The 20,543-nt window shown below is 41.4% G+C and overlaps 1 protein-coding gene across 1 annotated transcript in view; it reads left to right on the forward strand.

The window, feature by feature from the left end:
- Positions 1-20,168, forward strand: part of RHOJ (ras homolog family member J) — a 95,439-nt gene extending 75,271 nt beyond the window's left edge. The window contains exons 3-5 of the mRNA XM_082617182.1: positions 8,377-8,541; positions 10,626-10,721; positions 18,066-20,168. Coding sequence (XP_082473308.1) covers positions 8,377-8,541; positions 10,626-10,721; positions 18,066-18,212 — 408 coding nt within the window. The 3' untranslated portion in view covers positions 18,213-20,168. The remainder of the gene's footprint in view (positions 1-8,376; positions 8,542-10,625; positions 10,722-18,065) is intronic.
- The last annotated feature ends 375 nt before the right edge of the window (positions 20,169-20,543 follow it).

Consider the following 20,543-nt stretch of genomic DNA (forward strand, 5'->3'; position numbering starts at 1 on the left):
GCAGGCCCAGGCAATGGAGAACTTGGAAAATCTAGCACCAGACTCAAGGCTCCTAAAAGCCTCCAGTTTCCCCTCGCTGGCTGATGGGTGTTTTAGCCAACTACTCTCAGGAACTGGAGAGTGGAGGAGACCTCTCACATCAATACCGAGACACACGACTAGAAAAGGATGCCCACAGATGACCAGATTGTAAAGGTGATTTGGATCTTTTGAGCTAAGGTACAGGGCTTCAGTACAGCTCATGCTTGACTGCCCCTCCACCAGAAATCATTCCAGCAATAGAGGGAGCTTACTCTTCGGGCTGGAGTTGCCTACCCTCATTCAATCACACAGTCATTGGGGTGTCCCCATCCATCAGGGACTCACAGCCTGAAAAAAGACTTTACACCCTTTTCCTCCATAATCATATTTTACTAATGTAATCCAGTTTGAAAAATTCAATACAGCAAGGATTATTGCCTGATTCTGAAACCTCTTTCTGTTTCCCTTGCCTTCTAAAAATGTTCTCTGTGCCCCTTGTGCCCACCCAGTTCTCCCCAGTTCTATAGCAATCCACCACAATTGTTTGCTTCTGTGCGTTAATTGCCCCCAGAACAGCCTCCCTGGCCTCTATTTAATTTTGAATCCAATAAAACTGCATAAAAGCAGTTTAATTATTCTTTCCCACTGCTCTGTCCTTAGAAAAATTTAATAATACTAGTATAGGAGTTGAGACTCTAAGGCAGAGGAAAAAATACCTTTAAACTCCAAATTGACCCAAACCTCTGACACAGAAGAAAGTGATGAGCACCGATAGAACATAACAACAAATGGGTTACAGATATTTCTTCAATTTAACTTTCACTTTAATGCTTTCCTCCAGCTACTTCGAAAGCCCAGAGGAGGACAAGGTTCATAGGGGAATGTAAAGCATGGGGAAAAGCAATCAGAACACATCTTAAAGCTCCTTATAGGACTACAATGCGATGATTAGGACCTTTAAAAATGACCTCGAGAATGCCTAAAAGAACTGGAATAATTAAGCAAAACAATTTGAGGCTAGACCTAAGGGAGACCTCTCAGCAGTAAAGGACTGTTAGGTATTGGAATGCATTCCACTGAAGGATGACGCCTATGAATAATTCATTTTGTGGAACAGTGGTTCTCAAGCTTGAGCAGGGATCAGAATCACCTGTAGGGCTTGTTAAAACCCAGTCACTGGGCCCCACCTACAGTGTTGCTGATTCTACACATCTGGGATGGTGCCTAAGTATTAATACTTACATTTCTGACAGGTTTCCCAGTGATGCTGCTGCTGGTCTGTATACCATACTTTGAGAACCACGGTTCTAGAACCTTACCACTCAGAGTCTGGTCCACCAACCAGCAGCACTGCCAGGGACCTTATGAAAAATGCAGAATCTCAGGCTCCGTCCCCAGCCTACTGAATCTGAAAATGCATTTGAAGAAGATCTCCAAGTGATTCGTATGCACATTAAAATGTAAGAATCATGACCCTCGGAGTCGTTGGTGGTTGAAACATTGTTCCTAATGTTAGGAGGATGTGGTGGAAAATAACCATTACCCATGTTGATTCCCATGGTTCTAGGACTCTGCCAATAAGGCTTTGTGACAAATTTAATTTAGAAGCATTGTCCCAACATTTCCATTCCCAGCCTCAGGGAGGATAACCTAGCCTCCGCAGTTATATTCTAACAAATGTTGCTGAGGTCACATGGCTAAGGAAGATCTATAACTAATTCAAAATTACTCATCTGGTGAGAGTTACTAACAAGGAAGTACGGCGATCTTAAAACCAATTGATTAATCCCTGAGCCACAAAAAAAGAAATAAGTCTCTGAACCTGGCTATAGGGTTCCATCTTGCTGTGAATAATTAGATTTTCTCACATGAACAAATCAAGGAGCAGTGCCCCTCATCTTTGTCCTGAGCTAACTGTGGCTCAGAGTTAACAAAAACAACTTCAAGAAGCACATGTGTTCGGAAAGATAAACTGATAGGAACTCGTTATTTCTACCCTCAAAGTCAGCCCTGGACAAAATCATTCGACCTGGTTCCCTCCACTTCGCCACCTAGTCACCTCAGGCATCACTGTAGCCCCGGCAGCCTTGCCTGAGACACGCTTGCAACACTGCACGAGCCAGCCAAGCATCTGCTGAAGGCAGGTTATAATGAAGTCACGTGCAAACACTGCCAGCACGTGGCAGCTGCTATTAAACATTAGCTCTCTCCCCAAGCCCCTGAAACAAACTGATACTTGGACTTTGAGTGGAGTCTTTTGAAGACAAAGAGCCTTCAGAACTCTGGTTCATCTGCTGGGTAGAATTCCAAACAGTCGGTTAGACAATGAAGTGAGGGGGTTTTGTACAGGGTGACTCGGCATGTTACCCTCTCAGCTCACAATGGGGAGGCAGTAAGGCCTGGTCTATAAACCAGATCTATTTAGGTCCTGCCAACCCAGCCTGTGCGACTCTTGCCCCTCCTAAGTGCATTACGGAGAGTCTCTCTGAAAGGGATTTCTAGAGCTCAGATCTTTGGCTTGAATACAGAGTCTGAGAGCCGACTTTTAAACGATGTGCTTGCAGGCCAGTTTCTTTAGATTGTGTCACAAGGGAGAGCAGGAAGCTGGGGTGGGGATACTGCCGCAAGCCTGGGTACTGGCCGGCTAAGGAATGCCAAAGTGGGAGAGGGGCGTTTCCCAGGTCACGGCCTTGAACCAGGCATCCTCCCACCCCTCAGCCGACCACCTAGACTGGAACCAGTCCCGGTACTAAGACACCTTGTCTCTTTCTCTCGTGGGCCCTGGCCTCCAGGAGCAATGTGGGTAAAACCCTGCTGTGATTGTGGCCTCTCAGGCCAAACTCCAGGATGGACATATCTCAAAAGCAACATTTGCAAAAGTGGCAGTTAGCAGCAGTACCAGGGAGGAATGAGAATCTCCTGGTGTCAGGATCCTGGCTTCTCCGCAGGATAAACCCCTGAGTTCTCTGCACACGAGCACTGCTGGATCGGGGGCCGTCTGCTGGCGGCCGAGCACAGAATGGTGTCTGTCACTGAGAAACCACAGCAGCCCAGCTGTCACCGGTGACCACCAAAGTCGGGAAGCAGGAAGGCCATCAGCTGTACCCCTCACTCAGCCAGGGCTGCACACCACGCGTCTTCACCTGTCCTGGATTCTGAAACCCTTCTCCTCCCCTCTCCCTGCCCCCTGCCCCCGCAAGGGCTGAAGAGAGAGACATAAGGACCAGGCAGGGAGGCAAGTACACCTGGAGTTCATTAATGCCAACCCAGGGCCAACCTGGAAGGACAGGAGCCTTCCTCCTTGCTATCGGCTGACCCAATAGGCCATCAGGATTTGAACCCAGAGAATGTCTCCCTAGCCCATGTCCTTAAACACTATGCTGCACTCCTGCCCTATGCGTGCTGTCCACATTTTCCAAACCAAGCCTGACAGATATGAGTGTACTTATGGGAGAATATGAAAGTGAGAATGTGTTGAAAATCTGGGGTAAATACCATTAAACCAACAGGGCTTGGAAGCAGAATTCCATTTCCAATTTAACATAGGTATGGGGGTGGGGAGTGGTGGAGGGGATGCTCCGTGCAACGCTCCTAGCCTCTCAAAGTGTGGTCCCCGGACCAGCAGTATCAGCACCACCTGGAAACCGGTTACAAATGCAAATTCTCAGACTTCATCCCAGGCCCGCTGCTGAATAAGAATCTGCATTTGAACAAGATCCCCAGGTGATTCAAATACGCATAAAGTTTGAGAAGGGCTGGTCTAATGATTTCACTTGCTCACCACCTGTGCCATCATGATGCGGCTATTCCAGGCATATTTTGAGCCCAAGGTGTTCAGCCTGTCTGAGGCTGAGGCTGAGGCTGTCCCTGAACTTTTCTTGTTTGATAATCACCCATAGTTACCCCAGAACACCAGATTGCCTTCAGACCAAACACTCTCCTGCCTTTGGAGTGAAGTTGGGTGGAAAGCACTCAAAAGCCTACCTTGCCCAAATCCCACCCTTCCCTCCACCCCCATCCCCTCCCCGGCCTCTTTGTCCACTTTAGCCCTTGAAGCCCCCTTTGAGTCACTCTTATAGTCTTCCATTCTCGGTTTCAACATTGGAAGGGGCCTCAAACACAAAATAAACCACTGACCCAATCCTCAGAGCCCCTTTATATCATCTCAACATGTACGCATCCAACCAAGACCCAAAACGTGCCCCACTGCAAAAACAAAATCACCCGAGTTATCAGCTGGTACAAATTCAAGTCCCCCAAACTCCCAGCACCCAGGCCTCAGTCTGAGGGGACACTTACTTTTATTAATCCTGAACCCACTGCCGTGTGTCATAGCTGCAGCCAGTGGCAAATGGGGGCTGAAACGAGCCCGACCAGCCTAGGTGTGAGCCTTCTTTAGAGGTACGTTTGCTCTGTAGTCCTGATTAAATCATTCAGTGTCTAGACTTGAGCTATGACAGTCACCTGGAGAACTTGTTAGGACACAGGTGGAGCAACTCCTCCCCCAGAGCCTCAGCTTCAGGAAGGCTGGGTGGCACCGGGGAATGTGCATCCCTAACAAGCTCGCAGGTGCTGCCCATGCTGCGGGTCGGGACCCTACTTTGGGAGCCACTGCACTAACTGACCTCTAAGACCTCTTCCAGCCTTGAAGTTGTATTTTCCCAATTCAGTCAAATAACTATTCTACATTATTCTATTATCAGAGAGCTTACTAAAAGCAAGAGAAACTTCACCTGTCTCATTTTCACATAAATCGAATTGTTTCCCATATTTTCATTTTTTCCCCCACTAGCTTGCCAATTCTTTTCGCCTTATATAGTTCATATAGCATCTTGAATGCTGTATGCTAGACATTCAGTAGGCAATTAATAAATCTTTTTAAATGGAATTATACAGCAGGACTAAGGTTTCCACAGAAGAGAGATCCAGAATACAGAGCAGGATAAAGCCCAATGAAGGACACAGTCAGAAGTCACTCAGCTGGACCTACCAGGAGGGTAAATTATTGAAAAACCAAACTCTTTTCACCTACCCACCTACAGTTAATCCAGCAACCAGGGGTCTTCCTAACTTTTCCATAATGTGAGCAGAACTCCTTTGAGAGCTTCTAGGTAAAGAATCAAGTAAACATGATCTTTTCAGACTACCAGTTATTTGCTTATCTAGTTGTGACCCAACTTATCTAGTTCTGACATTTCTCTCATTTGTGCTTTTTTAAGCTTTGAGGTTTTAAATATACAGTGTCTGCTGCCATCTGGTGGTAATTTCTGGTAGATGCAGGCCTAGAGATACGCCTCTCTATAGCTCTGTAGAAATAGATACTATACCCACCCCATGGTCTCTAACATTTCTTTTCCTAGATCCTTGGGTAAAGCATGAATCCATATTAAGATTCCTGGATAACTGACTTTTCAAGAAAATGCTTAATCTGTCGCTTAAAATTCCGGGCTGAAGCAAATCGTGTGGTCACAATTAAGAGCTAGAGCTGGATTCAGGCTAAATACCCCCATCCTGGTGCTTCATAGCTCTGTAACATTGGTCCAGTGCTGAATTTCTCTAAACCTTAACTTCCTCTTCTATGAAACTCAGATGTTGACGGTACCATCTTTTCAGTGCTAGTGTGAGGATTCAACTAGATAATGCATGTAAGAGCTTGAAAGAGTGCCTGGCCCTTAGTCATAAGGCCCTGATACATCCTCTGTTGACAGTGAAGATGATGTAAATCAGTTGTTCTCAACTCCACGCCAACCTCAGACCAATGAAATCAGAATACCCAGATACCCAAGCCCACTCTCCAGAGATTCTGATTTCACTGGTCCCAGAGTAGCGAAGGTAGAGGCAGGTAGTTGGTTAGCAGGGCATCAGGATGTTTTTCAAGCTCCCTGGATGATTCTAATGAAAACTACTGCAGTAAATGATAGACAGAAAAACTATGTGTTCATCTGCAGGTCACTGCAGACCGGGTGTCATCAAAATCAGTCAACAGCATTTATGGAATATTTGCTATGGACAGAGTACAAGTGGGGCATGAGAAAAAAACAGCACGGCCCCTACTCCATTTATGACAATGCAGATGAGAGGAAGAAGTGGCAGGGAGCAGGTGGTATCATGAACAGCTGTAGATTATGGGCTGGGAAGGAGGGTTCTTGGCTTGTGGGCTTCACAGCTACTGTGAGAAAGTCCCAGAGAGAAAGGAGAGAGGCAGAGAGACTGTGGGACAGATTTGGCTTTCAGGGCTAGCTGTGGAAAGAGGAAGAGTCACTGACAAGAGACAAGCTGTCCCCTCCCACACTCCCACCCCCGGCATACAGGCGAACACACACACACACACATAGCCATGGGCACAACTTGACTGAGTTGTAGGCCTGGCCCAATCAGTTTTTAAGCAATGTACTCAACCACAATGACTGATATTTTTGTGTGTTCTTTTAGTTTACTTTTTAGGATTTTAGGATTTTTCATCATCCTTGCCAGCTTGCATTGAATCCTGCTAAGATTTTGCTAGTATTAGAAGCAGTAATAGTGCCAGCCATGCATACTGAGTCTCTGTGTGCTGGGCACCTTGAGTAAATGATAGATAAATGCATGGCTACCAACCAGAGATGACCACCCTTGACATTCCAAGGGGCTTCCTCCCCTTGGAAGGGGCATACATGTACGTAGCTGTGTGCACCCCCTTTTTATAAAGACATTATTAGGGTCAACAGAAAGATAGTGAGGTCAATATTTTTAAATATCCATGACCTATTAAGTTGAAAAAAACAAGTGTCACAACAATATGAGCTATATAATCAATTCCTTTTTAAAATAAACATGTGTATGTTATATATGTAAATAAATATTAAAAGTTCAGAAGGATACTGTTATATAGCTGCTTCCTCTGGGAAGAGAGGAAAAACTCTTAGAGATCAAGTGCAGGATGGGAACAAAGTTTTACTTCTACTCTATGTACTTCCGTAATGTTTGAATTTTTCCAAAGAGCATATATAAATTTTGTAACTTTTTTAAGTGTTAGGAAGAGTAGTAAGGACAGACCCTAATAAATGAATTGATATGTTGCCCATGTCTATGTACACATGTATAAGTGTGAACATATAGATTTGATTGCACCTATGTATGTATGTATAATGTGTGCCTGTATGTAGTGTGTATATGTATATAAATTACACATAATGTGTATGAACATTTTGTCATATTGTGGTATGTGAGAACATGTGTGTATACATAGTATATACATGTAAAGTATACACACACATAAAGTTACTTTGGGCTTATGTGTCACCAAATTCTATGAAAATAGATTAAACCTTCTAATGAAATAGCAGATTTTACCTCGGAACCTCCTAAAACATTTTACATACAATAAAAGGTACTTGCTGACATTTTCCCAAAGTTGAGATGATCCAATGTTTTTCTTTGTCTCTGTCATCTCCCACTAAAACAGCATATACATAAACATCTTATGCAAACAGGAACTCTTCAACTAGAGCATATTCTGGTCTGAAAAGTCTTTGGGGAAAAGTCATTAATCTGGCATTTTATTTATTAGGCCACAGTATGGCTTTTAGGTAGATTTAGAAACAAATCCCCAAATTCTTAACTCTAAACCCTCAGACAATATATTTCTTCAAATATTGTGGTGTATGCCTTGGAAACAACTCTGCTTTGCATTCGAGTTAGCTTATTCTAAATTAAATTTCAATGCAATTTTTTTAATTATATAAGGAGAGAATTTCTGTGCCTTGGCCAATGGCCCACTAATTTAAATCCATATTCAGTACAACACAATTCCCAAGGGACAGGAGAATTGCAATCATTCTTTCTGTTATACACATTAAATGGATGAACTTCATGGTATGTAAATTACCTCACTAAAGCTATTTTCAAAAAAAATTTTAGGGCTTCCCTGGTGGCGCAGTGGTTGACAGTCCGCCTGCAGATGCAGGGGACAGGGGTTGGTGCCCCGGTCCAGGAAGATCCCACATGCCACGGAGCGGCTGGGCCCGTGAGCCATGGCCGCTGAGCCTGCGCGTCCAGAGCCTGTGCTCCACAACAGGAGAGGCCACAGCAGTGAAAGGCCCGCGTACCGAAAAAAAATTTTTTTTAGGTTTTTTTTTTTTTTAGTTCATCTTAAACAGAGGCAATTCATAATCTTTATACAGAACAAACAGGTGTTTTCCGGATTGATGGCTCCTTTCCTTCTTGTAATATAGGGAACCACCAGATTCCAGGGTCAGGAAAGGAATGGGGTCGAAGGGCACGGCGGTGGAGTCTTTCCCGAGGCACTCCCTGGAACCACGTGGCCACACCTCACCCCGGCTGTACAAACGCACAAACTCTTTGCTCTTCCCGCAGGAGGATTACAACCAGCTGAGGCCGCTCTCCTACCCCAACACGGATGTGTTTTTGATCTGCTTCTCCGTCGTAAATCCTGCCTCTTATCACAACGTCCAGGAGGAGTGGGTCCCGGAGCTGAAGGACTGCATGCCTCACGTGCCTTACGTCCTCATAGGGACCCAGGTTCGAAGGCGGGCATGGCAGGGAGGGTCGGTCGGTGGAGGGTTTGTGAAAAAGAAAAGACCCTTTCGCAACTCCTGAACGTCCTATTCTATCAAACACTATAGAAGAGTGTCTCAGATACATTAATCCTATGAACAGCCTTTATTAAGAACTAAATGATTATTTAGCCCATGGTTGAAAAGACAATAAAGCTATTTAATATGAAACAGGAAGTTCTGATGGGGCCTTTAAAAATTAATCTCTCCGCTTTTTGCTTTTAAATAACAAAGTAATTTTTTAAATACACAACCTTCTCCAGTCCTGAGCCAGAGGAATGAGGTGCAGATGTCAATTACACTTATTATCTAATATTTTTTATATCTAAAATCCATGATTGTTTGAAAGTCACAAAATAGGTGTGAATGTCAAAATGACCGCAGCAATCAGAACAGGCTCATTATGACAAAAACCCTTCAGGAACAGCCCTTGAAAAGGAAGACAGAAATTCATTGTCTATTCCTTTTAAGCCCCCGATCTCTCAGATCTTAAAAAAAATTAAAACAGATATATACCAGATAAAGCTGTGATTGTAAAAAGCCTTTAAAGTGTTTTGAAAGCTAATAAAGTTCCATAGTTTGAATCTCCAGCAATAAGCCAGTTGCACAAATGTATTAAAGATTGTTCCAGCTTTTTATAGTTTTAAATAGATTTTGTTCTTTGCTATGTTAAAACCCAAATTACTATCCCAAAGACATATGGAAATGTAATGATACCAAAGAGCTTTATTATCTGTTTCATATGCTGCTGCTTTCTATCTCTCATTTTACATTGTGCTTCACAAAGAGAAATTTTTTAAAAAGTAAAAGAAAGGAAAATATTTCCTAGAGAGTGTATGGACAGATAATTAATACATCCATAAATCAGAATACAGTTAATGCTTCTGCTCTGAAAGATAATTATTAGTTTGTTTAAATGAAATCTTTTGCCTTAACTCCAGATGATAGTGTTTGACCATTTGGTGGGAAAATATGTGATGGGACAGGTCAACATCTTTGTATGATTTGAATCCTTTTTATAACTGGTGGGCACTAAGTTGAAAAATTAAGGCCAAAAAAAAAATGCCCCCCCACACAAATTAGTAAAGCTGAGAAATGTGCTTACGGGACCCTAATATATGAATACATTATTTTTCCTTTAAAACACAAGCCTTTATGTGCCCACATTTACACCCATGTATGTATGCATGTGTTCACACACACACTGAGATTTTAAAGCAACTTAAATATTTAATTAAATTATCAACCCTAATCCAAACACAGATGCTATTTTCGAAGTAGTTCTGCCTTTGAAAAGATTAATGCTTATTCCTTGAGCAAGCCCTTTGGAAATTCCTTTTTAGGACTTGCCTTCAGAGCCTGAAGCACATTTATTAGAATATCCTCACAGGTGGCAAATCTTCATCCCTTTGAGGGTTAAGATTTGGTTTGGAAACTGTCCCCCCACCACCACCACAAAAAAAAAAAATATATATATATATATATATATATATATATATATATACACACACACATACATATATATACATATATATATATATATATATATATATATATATATATATATTCAGAGCCAGAAAATAAACTATTAAATAATGAGTAGTATAACCAGGGATCAAATGAGACATCACCGTACAGTAGTAAGACTGATTGATTATTTTGTATATCCTATAAGTGGGACCTAGAAATAATTGATTATTTTGTATATCCTATAAGTGGGACCTAGAAATAATTGATTATTTTGTATATCCTATAAATGGGACCTAGAAATAAACAGGAAATTTCAAAAACATTTGAAACAGCTACAGAATCATTTGAATCAGCTCCCAGGGTAATAGCTTTGAAGGGGAAACTATAAGGAAAGCCTGGTGTATACATTTACAAAGAACTCACTCTAATTTTTAGACATAACATGGCCATGTGTATGTGCTTCCTTAAAGAAAATTCATAGGTGTCAAGGGGAAAAACATCTCTATTATGTCACAGTTTTAAACATCTGGTGAGGCCTGAAAAAATAAATAAGTGTATCACATGTGTGTTTTTTGCCAGATCGATCTCCGAGATGACCCTAAAACCTTGGCCCGTTTGCTGTATATGAAAGAGAAACCTCTCACTTATGAGCATGGTGTGAAGCTTGCAAAAGCGGTACTGATTTGAATTTCATTTTAAATGGATGCTGAGAGAAGAGTTTGCTGTATGCTTTGGAATGGAAGAACCACATCGGCTTTTGCTTTAAAATACAATGTGTTCAGACTCATCTCTCTGCTTTACACTCTCCCCTCTATTCTAGTCAGGCTGGAAGGGACCATTTGGTTAGCATTCTTGTCAGCCAGCACTGTCTGTTTTTCATTAAGAAACTTGGTGAATTTAAACAGCTGAAGCACTTATTTGATTTAGCAACCTCTAAAATTATCCATTTGCCATATTAAGTACGAATAATGGGAATCATTAGATATATATTTGTAAATTTCACTGCTTACTATCCATGTGACTCATTTAAATGACTTCATAAAAGGCATTTTGTGATTTTCCTGGGAGAGATTTGCATCTGGCAGGGTTATATTTGTTCAGTATTTCTCACCCTATAATGAATAGCCACTTAGAGAGGCTGGATTATGTCACAAACAGCATCTTAAAAGATTAACATAGACCAAAAGGTAACTAGTTGGAGAATCCAAGTGGCTATTCGACAGATAATAGCTACTTGCTCACAGCTGGAACAGTTTCCACAGACCTTTCTTCATTCCTAAAAGCTTAACAGTGACTTTGTTGGGCAAATGATTCAGACCAAGTCTTTGTCTCCCATTTACCACCAAGATGTGTACAAAGGCAGACACTAAAATGAACACAAGAGGATGAGGTACCATATGCAAGAGGAGGTTTATAAATCATATTTCCATAACCTCCTCACTGATTTAGTCACAAACCCATCAAGCCCTGCCAGAGGTTTCAGAAATTTCTCTTTTACTTTCTAAAGTAACTAACACTGCAAATGTATGCCTTGGGGCAGAGTTAGGGGTCCCTGTTTTAAATAGGTCAAGAATAACATTAACTACCAATTCTTTGTGAATAAAAATGCATGCATTTCTCTTATTAAAACTTTCTTATAGGCAACAAAATTAAGTGATACACTCGAATAGAAATGGGTTAAAGTTATGTTTTATAGATGCAATATATGAGAACATCTTACAAATATTTGAGCAAGTTAACGCTTCCTACTTCTGTGGATAGTAACGTCAGAACCAGCAGTGTGAGCCATCCATTGCGTTCTCACTAAGCACTTTACAAGCTCTGTCTATTTCAGCCTCATGCTCTCCCTCTTAGGCACGTAGTCCTGGTCTCCTCTTACAGGTGAGGGAACAGAATCTTAGGGATATGAACACGTTTGATTCATACAGCTGATAATAACACAGTAAAATAACTCTAAGCCAGCTCTGTGGACGTCATCCCCATGCACCTGACCTTGAGTAAACTCTCCTCCAGCCATTTGTTTTTCCTCCTATAAGATGGGCATACATCTACAGGTTCTTCTACCTTTTCTTCATACATCCAGCTTCCATTCTCTCCCTAAGGTATGAAAATATATAGCTCCATAAATGATTGTATGTGATTCCCAGCTAGATGTTTTTCACAAAAAGGAGGTCCCGGAGGCCTCCTTTTTGCAGGAGCTTGTTTTCTGTGTCTCTTGTTTCTGGCCTCTCTCCCACCACCATCCTGTCAGTGTCCTAGATTGACTTCTCATTTGGGAAGTCGTTTCTTCCCTCTGAGAAGTTGTTCCAAAGCCTCCCATCTCGTTTCATATTTATTTTAGGAACAATGGCTGAGTTCACCACTTCATTGCCTTTTGCCAGTTTCTCCTAGCAACTGCTCTCAGATACTGAGAGAATCATGTTTAGCTTACAAAATCCAATTTAGAAGAAAACCAAGCAAGAGTTAAACTTGTTTCATCACAATTCATGTAATTATAGAGATGCTTTAAGTTTCTCTGCTCCCTGACTTTCCTGTCAAGTAGTTTATAATAACAGCTAACATTTATGGCATGTTTGCAGTGGGCTGGGTTTCATGCCAAGTGCTTTACATGCTTTGTCTTAATTAATCCTCACAGCAACCCCCTGAAGTGTATATATTATTACCTCCACTTTCCTAGAGGAAACTGAGGCTCAGAGAGGCTAAAGTCACACCGCTTGAAAGTGGCAGAGCCAGGATATGACACTGTGCTTTAACCACCACGCTCTTCCGCTTCCCTCCTATAATCTGAAAAGAAACGCTTAGGTTTGGGGCTTCTTTGTTTATAGACTGAAGCCCCATATTTTAATGTGTATGTTCTCCCCATAGTTTAAAGGCTTTGCAAGTTCAGATTTTTTATATCTTTTTGTTCAGTACTTTTCAATTTCCTAAACATTTTTTATCTATCATCTCTTTTTGGTCTCAAAGGGCATTTTATTTATAAAGGACATTTTCATATTGTACATATTTCCAGTTCTTTACACTCCAAAGTCAACTATATTTATGTAAATGTTTTATATCAATTTATAATAAATATTCATTGTTATCCCTTTACTTGTTTTATCCTCCCTCTTCTCTTCATTATTGTATTTTTTAATCTTCAGCCTACTTTTCCCATGCTTTTCTCATTTGTGTATGTCCATACTGCCGCTGGACTTATTTGGCAATAACTGATACCTAATACGTGTCACTTTAGCTCTAAGAGGATACTTTTGTGCATTCTCTTTCCCAATTCCATTGGATACAACCTAAACATGATTTTCTAAGCTCAGACTTCCTAAGGTATTTCTTGATAAAACACCTGACCATCTTTCCTTTTTTGGTCTTTGGCTTCTTTGGGGCCTCTCCTGCCATCTTCTTCACACTGTGCCTTGTTTATTGCTGTTCTCACTCTTTGTCTTAGCACCTGTTTCCCCCTGGATTTTTAACTTGAACCAGTGGGGTTTAAAGCAGCAAAACTGCAGCAAAAATCCTGTCATCAATGCTCATGGAGTCTTTTGTACCCTCCCCCTGACTGCAAGAGTCACCATTACCTTCCTTGTTTTGTGTGCCGGCCATTTTCTCTTTCTCCCATGGTCATTAGAAATCAGTCACTTCACCACTGGGGTCTGGGCTACAGAGGTGGGAGAGAGATGGCCCCCGCCCTCAAGAGACCCACAGGCCAGAAGATGAGAGAGATAGACAAACAAAAGTACACCAACTGAACAAATACAACAGAAAGGTGCGCAAAGGGCTGAGGTAACAGAGAGGAGAGAGTGATGGACACATTCAGGGGAGGACTCAGAGGGTTGGAGTAGTTGAGAGCTGAGCCAGGTTTACAGGATAGGAACAGGTTTGTCAAGTGGACAAAGTTAGGGGACTGGGGAGATGAAATTCCAGATAGGGAGACCAATACATGCAACTAATGGGCCAAATTTCACCCACAAATGTTTTGATCAACACACACAGGTATTTTTGATGTGATTTAGTGGTCAACATTGAACAATTTGGAAACTTTATGTAAATATACACATTTCTAGCTTCTTTAAAAAAAATCAGTACATCCGGCAGCACTATCCAGCATTTCCTCATCAACTGCAACTTTTCAACAGTCTTTTAAACAACGTATATACCCTTCAGTAAGCCACAGTCCCCACCACTCCATAATAACCTACACTCAAGCAGTACACTTACATTATCCACCCTTGGATTGGCAAATTCTGCCAGTTCTTGAAAAAAACATCAGCAGCAAATGCATGCCGCCTGGAAACCCTTCTCCTCTTTCAGCAATTTGGTCATAATGCTGATTTGTTGAGATGGAAATTCTCTCACAAGCCATTTGGCTCCTTTTATTTTGCTTGGCTCTCAAGTTGCCCTCTTGCTGTGTGTACCCTCCCTAGTTCTTAAATAAGAAATAAGGAACTTCTCTGCTACTAGCCATTCCTTAAGATACAAGCCCACTCTGTTCATTCTACTGACATGTCTTCTCTCCATTTACAGGAACTGCCTTACTTTTCCTTCTCTTCTTTTCTCACTACCGTCACTCAGCCCATAACAGCATCTCCATTTGTTCATTAGTTTTGTTCTTTCAAACATATTTCTTTACACTTGCTAGAGAGAGAATAACAGAATGGTTAAGACTCTGGCTCAAGAGACAGACAAATTCAAATTTCTGCCATTTTCTTAGTTGTGTGGGCTTAGAGAGGTTACCTAACCTCTCTGGACATCAGTTATCTGAGCTGCAAAGGAGAATGGTGATAGACTTACCTCCTGATTGAATGAGTCAATGTACCATGAGATCTAGCTCAGCAAGCTAGAAACTGTGTGTTGAAACTGTGTCCTCTCAGACATGTCTGCAGCTGGGAAGACCTCTCCACCTTTACTCTTTCCAGTTATAACTTATCTTGTTCTAGAACATGTCCCACCTCCGTGAGGACCATCTGGAAGAAATACTAGGTTTTCTTCCACTTGATTGGCCATTGTGAATTTGTTTGCCTGTTTTCTAATTTCTTCTTGTCGGACTCAAAATGTTCTCTACACCTCTGAAAAATTTCCCAGCATTTGAGACAATAAGCTTTAGCTATTATAAAGTTAGCAGGGAAGTGTTCTCTCAGTTTACATTTCTCAATCTCTAGTTTGTTCTTGAAAACATATCATTTTGGTAAAGCATGTCCCAGATTGCTAGCATGTGTAACTAAACAAAGATCTGTGAATCCTGAGCGCTTACAGATGTGTTCTAAATATTTGACTGTGTAGATCACTTTGCTCCAAAAGGCAGATGAAGTTGCTGCTGTAAGAGAGGCTGTATTTCCTTGGGATGGTTTTCCATTTTGCATCTTTGAGGGAACACATTTTTTCTTCAGCAGTCCCTATAACATGGCTGTGCCTTTTCCCTGAACCTGAATAAATTCTCCTCTCTGACCCTCAGAGCCCCTGAACCATGGTTAACAATACTCACCTCACAACTGGGTTCTGGTTCTCACACATATTTCCCAAATCACACCCAAAATCTGTTTGCTACTTTTCCTGGAACTGTCAGTACAAAATAATGTTATATTAACCCAGTTACACAATAATGCCTTGATCTGCTGTTTCATTATCTTCAGAAATGTCTGAATTGGGAAAGACAAGTTTGGACTCCTCCTGCACCATCAAAAGACAAACTCTGACACTCTGTCAGCGGCACTGTGGGGTGGAGGGCGAGGGCAGGGGAGGGGGAGGCTGAGGTGGGGTGGGGGAGTGAGGGGGTGGGGAGAGGGGACAGGCGGAGGAGAGAGTGTGCTCGCCCATCTTGCAGGACCAGAGAGTCCAGAACTCCACGTGTGAGCCCAGATCAGCCCAGCTCTCCTGTAATTTCCAGAATCAACTGAGGCTTGTGATCATTAGTGGGGAGGTATTCCAGATAGAACAGCCCCACAGTGCTTTCTGTGTACTTTTTCAGGATGACTGACAACAGCCAGCACATTACAAGCACTCATTCAGTTGACACATTCACTAGATTAGTGTGCTTTTCACATGTGTTCGTATCGAATACCAAACACAATCTCAAAATGTAACAGATGACATTTCAGAACATTATTAGGAAAAATTTCTCTATCCTTTATCCCTCTCTTGCATTCAACTATTTTTAATTATATAAAAAAGCCATATTCTAATCCAGACCATGGTCGAAACGAAACCATAAAATAAGTTATCAATATCTAACATCTTTTCTTTGAGTACTTTCCTTTGGCTCATACAGTAACTATTAACCATACAGGAAAAAAGCAAGTGCATAATATCTGGATGCCACCAGAACAGTTTTACCTCATGCTTAGCTTTCTTATCTGTGGACTTTCAAACAAGTGGGCAGCTTCATTTCATTAACTGTCAGCTTGACCAACTTCCGGCAGTGTTGAGTGACGAGGGTCACAGTTTCCATCATGGAACTAGGAAAAGAACACACATCAAGTGACCCAGGTTCTAGGTCTAGATCATTTACTTTCTAGTTGGATGTCCTTAAACAATACATTTCACCTTCTGGGGCTGTTCCCACTCTATTCTAAGCTAAGTCACCAGTCCCTTTAATCCACACATTGCAAACTGGCTGGTTGCTGCCAAAGACATCCCACATCAGCGTCTTGCTTGGCCCACAGAGTGTTTTTAAATTGGTAAATATTAACTAAAATCCAAATGTCCAAGTCCTCTTGAAAAATACAAAGATGGCAATGATGAACCAATGTTCCTGCCTGGCAACAGTTGCCTAAGCCGAGTAGACTACCAGCTCTGGTGGGGGTGTTTACTTCACAGGCCACCACAGACTCTACCTCTCCCTGTTGTCTGGCACCAGCCCTGCTTTACTCAGTTACATAAGCTACTGGCCCTAATTGGCATGTGATTTTGCTACCCTGTTTTAGTCATTTATCTGTTGTTGGTTTCCAGGAGCTCACCATCCAGCCATCCTCTTCTGAATACACTGTAATTTTTCAGTTATTCTTATAATGTAAAGCATATAATAGAAGCATTTCTCCAGATATCCTTAACATTAAAAGGTCCACATCAAACTGTTAGCTCATATTGAGCTTGGGAGCAATTAAAACCCTGGGTCTTCCTCACATGAATTATCTCATGAAGCTGACTACCAACTTCTGGTCTGCTCTACCCTGCAATTTTTTAAATGAGAATCTATGGCTCTGGCCTGAATTTTTATATTTCTCATAGGGATCTGGTGATTATCAAATACATCATAATATGAAATCATCAAAAGCTTTGAAACAAAGCCCTAAGCAAGCACAAAATATTTCCTCATTTAAATACACATAGACTGTATACTGATAAGGAGGGTGTCTGTGTCAGTAAGTGCATTTTATGATTTTTATTTTTAGTGTTTTGGAGTTTAACTGCTTAAAAATATGCCTTTTAATGTATCTTAAAACTGAATAATATGACCAATCAGATATTACTTTGCCGAGAGATACCTTTTGTCAGAAGAGCATTTTAATCAAGAATGACCTATAAAACCATATCACCCACTCTCTTTCTATGTGCTTTATTAACCAAGTTGACACCTTGCCCTACTATATAGAGAAGGGAATATGTTTCACTTGCACCAGATTTACATGTTCTGCATACAAATGAGAAGGTACTAAAAACAACATCATATACCCTGTTGTTCACAATATATATTTAAACCATATCACTGGTTTGAATCCTCTCTTAATTTTTATATTTTTTATATTCTTATATTTAGGAATAAATGGTTATGGATCACTTTCAGAATTTGTTGCTTATCAAAAGCAATCCACAATCATTTATTATTAATATCAGGAAGCAAAAAATATAAAAATACCAAAAATCAGCATAGCAGATGCAATTTGAAATGCAGAAGAAAAAGACATGATCCAAACCATCCCCCAGGCTGTTCGTGAGACCAGCAGCAGCAGCACTTGGCTGCTCAGAGGGCAGACACCACTGTGCTTTTCTCTCTTTTTCTCCTCTCATGCCTTTCTCTCTTTTGTGTTTAAGATTGGAGCACAGTGCTACTTGGAATGCTCGGCCCTGACTCAGAAAGGTCTCAAAGCCGTTTTTGATGAAGCGATCCTCACCATTTTCCATCCCAAGAAAAAGAAGAAACACTGCTCCAAGTGTCACAACTGCTGTTTAATTATCTGAGGTAGCTTGAGACCCACCTCCACCCCATCTAAGGGTAAGAATGGCAGCCAACCTCTGAGACCCAGCTCAAGCCAAAAGGAGGGCATGACCAGAGAGGAAGTCCCTGACACAGAGGCTTGCTCCCCCACCCTGTGAGCCCTCCCAAACACGGCACACTATCAGCTAACTGCCACATCCTCCCTACCAGCCAGAAGCATCCACGTTGCACACTCTACGAGAATGCTGAGCCCGGATTCCAGCCAGTGCCACTGCTGACCACGTAGGAAAAAAAGTCAAAGGCCATCTTGCATTTTTCATTGCCCCCTCCAAGAACATGAAGCTGATAGGAAATCATCACAGGAAAAACAAAAAAAGAACTCGGTTCCTGTATTGGTGGCCTTACTTGATGTCTTTTACAAAACATGGGAATACAATACTAACCTTTTTATTTTCTGAATCTGCTGTTCTACTATGTGTCTTACATTCATTTGTATTATTTTAAGAAAGTTACTAATTTACTAGTTTACTCAGGCCTTATAAATCCACACCAAATTAGCCTAAAGACAAAGGGTTTTATATCCATTCCTATTTCAGCATGTTTCTACCAAAGCTATTAAAACCAACACGTACCTCTGAATGCCTGACTGTAAGGAGATACAAGAAAATGTTGAAACTTTTGGAAATATATGGAGCCATAATTTTTGAAACTGACTGAAAGAAAACACCATCTGAATTATTGCAGGTCCACATTTTTTGCCTAAGATTCACCCCAGATATGCTTACGTTGATAGGTAGCCTTATTTTTTCCACATTATATTGTGATGGAAAATTGCAAATGAACTGTGTTTAAGAAAGTAGTATTTCTGCTTTTCAGGCAAACTGATTGGGGAGAGAATGTGGCAGACCTATATTTTAAAAGATTCTTTATTCAGCAAAGTGAACTTTCCTGCTCCCTCCCTTCCCCATTGCATGCCCCTCTCCTTTCTTGATTTCACACTGTTCCCACACCCAATAATAACTTTATTCCAAAGAAGGATCTGGCCATGGGGCATGAAAAAGTTAAGTGTTTTAAAGTCCCCAAAGCTTAAGCAAAGTGCCTCAATTTTCCCTCTCACTTCAACTGAAAGTGCTTCTCTGCTTGTCCATGGGAGCTCCCATTCTTTTTAAATGATATTTTCCAAGTACAACTAGTACTAAAATATTGCCCTCCCTATTTCCTGTACTCATTGTCCCAAATGTGTATTTCAGGGCTAGATCCATGGGTACCAAGCTCTGGATCCCCTGCTTCCAAAATGATATGCTCCATGGGACAGGGACTTCGGCCTTGGGGAAGTGACTCTTCCAAACATCCAGGGATTCTCGTATCGCAGAGTGAGTTATTTCCTAGCTTTTAATTAGAGACTGTGAAGGCTTCTAATTAGTCTTATTTGCTTACAGTTACTCTGGAAACACCCAGGTAGGCACTTTATTTTTTATTTCAATTGCATAAGCAGAGTGCCTCTTTGCAGCATGAAATTATACAAATTTTAGTTTAAGAATTTCCAGATTCACACTCCTATTGGAAAAATCCAGTTTTTCCAGTTCCTTCTGCTCCTGGAGGAAGCACATTAAAAAAGAAGCGTATGGTATGGGTCTTTTCTGTTAAGACCTTCCATGAAACCCCCTCAGTTTGGGGGGTTTTGTTTGTTTGTTTAGAATTTTTGAAATGTGCTTCCCCTACTACATTTCAAGTTTTATTTCCCTTCTCCCCTATCTAGTTGCTAAACATTTTCTTGAACACACACACACACACACACACCAGCCTAAAAGAAAACGGGAGTTTTGTAAGTCAAAGCTTGACAGTTAGAGAAAACAATGACTCTCTCTCTTTGTAAATGGAAATCAACCATGTATAAACTATAACTCTGCAGAGGTTATGGATTCATCCTTTACAAACAATAATGAGCATTTAGCCCTATAATAAATGAAGTGCCGTTAGCTGGTTTTGTTACGTTATTGTGTGGTCGCGTCTTGCTAAAGAGCCACTCCTCACATCTCATTGATGTGGATGAACAATTGAGAGCAGTATGTTTGCCCCACCAAGGAGAATTTTCCAGATGTGTGCACTCAACAGGCGAATGGTTCCCCAGGCCATCACCTCCCTAATGGGCCACAGAGATTAACTTGTTCATGGTGGGCGATCTCTCTCTCACCTGGAACCAGAACCTGGAGAGAGACTGTTAGTGTCTGTGTGGTGCACAGGCTCTTAGCAGTCTTATGAGCTAATTGTTGAATAAAATAATGAAGAACAAAGCAACCTAAATGTGTTAATGTCACTCCACCAAATTAATCATGTATTCCCTGTTTCATGGC

Source organism: Mesoplodon mirus (genome assembly GCF_964341445.2).
Source record: "Mesoplodon mirus genome assembly, chromosome: 4".
NCBI classification, from domain to species: Eukaryota; Metazoa; Chordata; class Mammalia; order Artiodactyla; family Ziphiidae; genus Mesoplodon; species Mesoplodon mirus.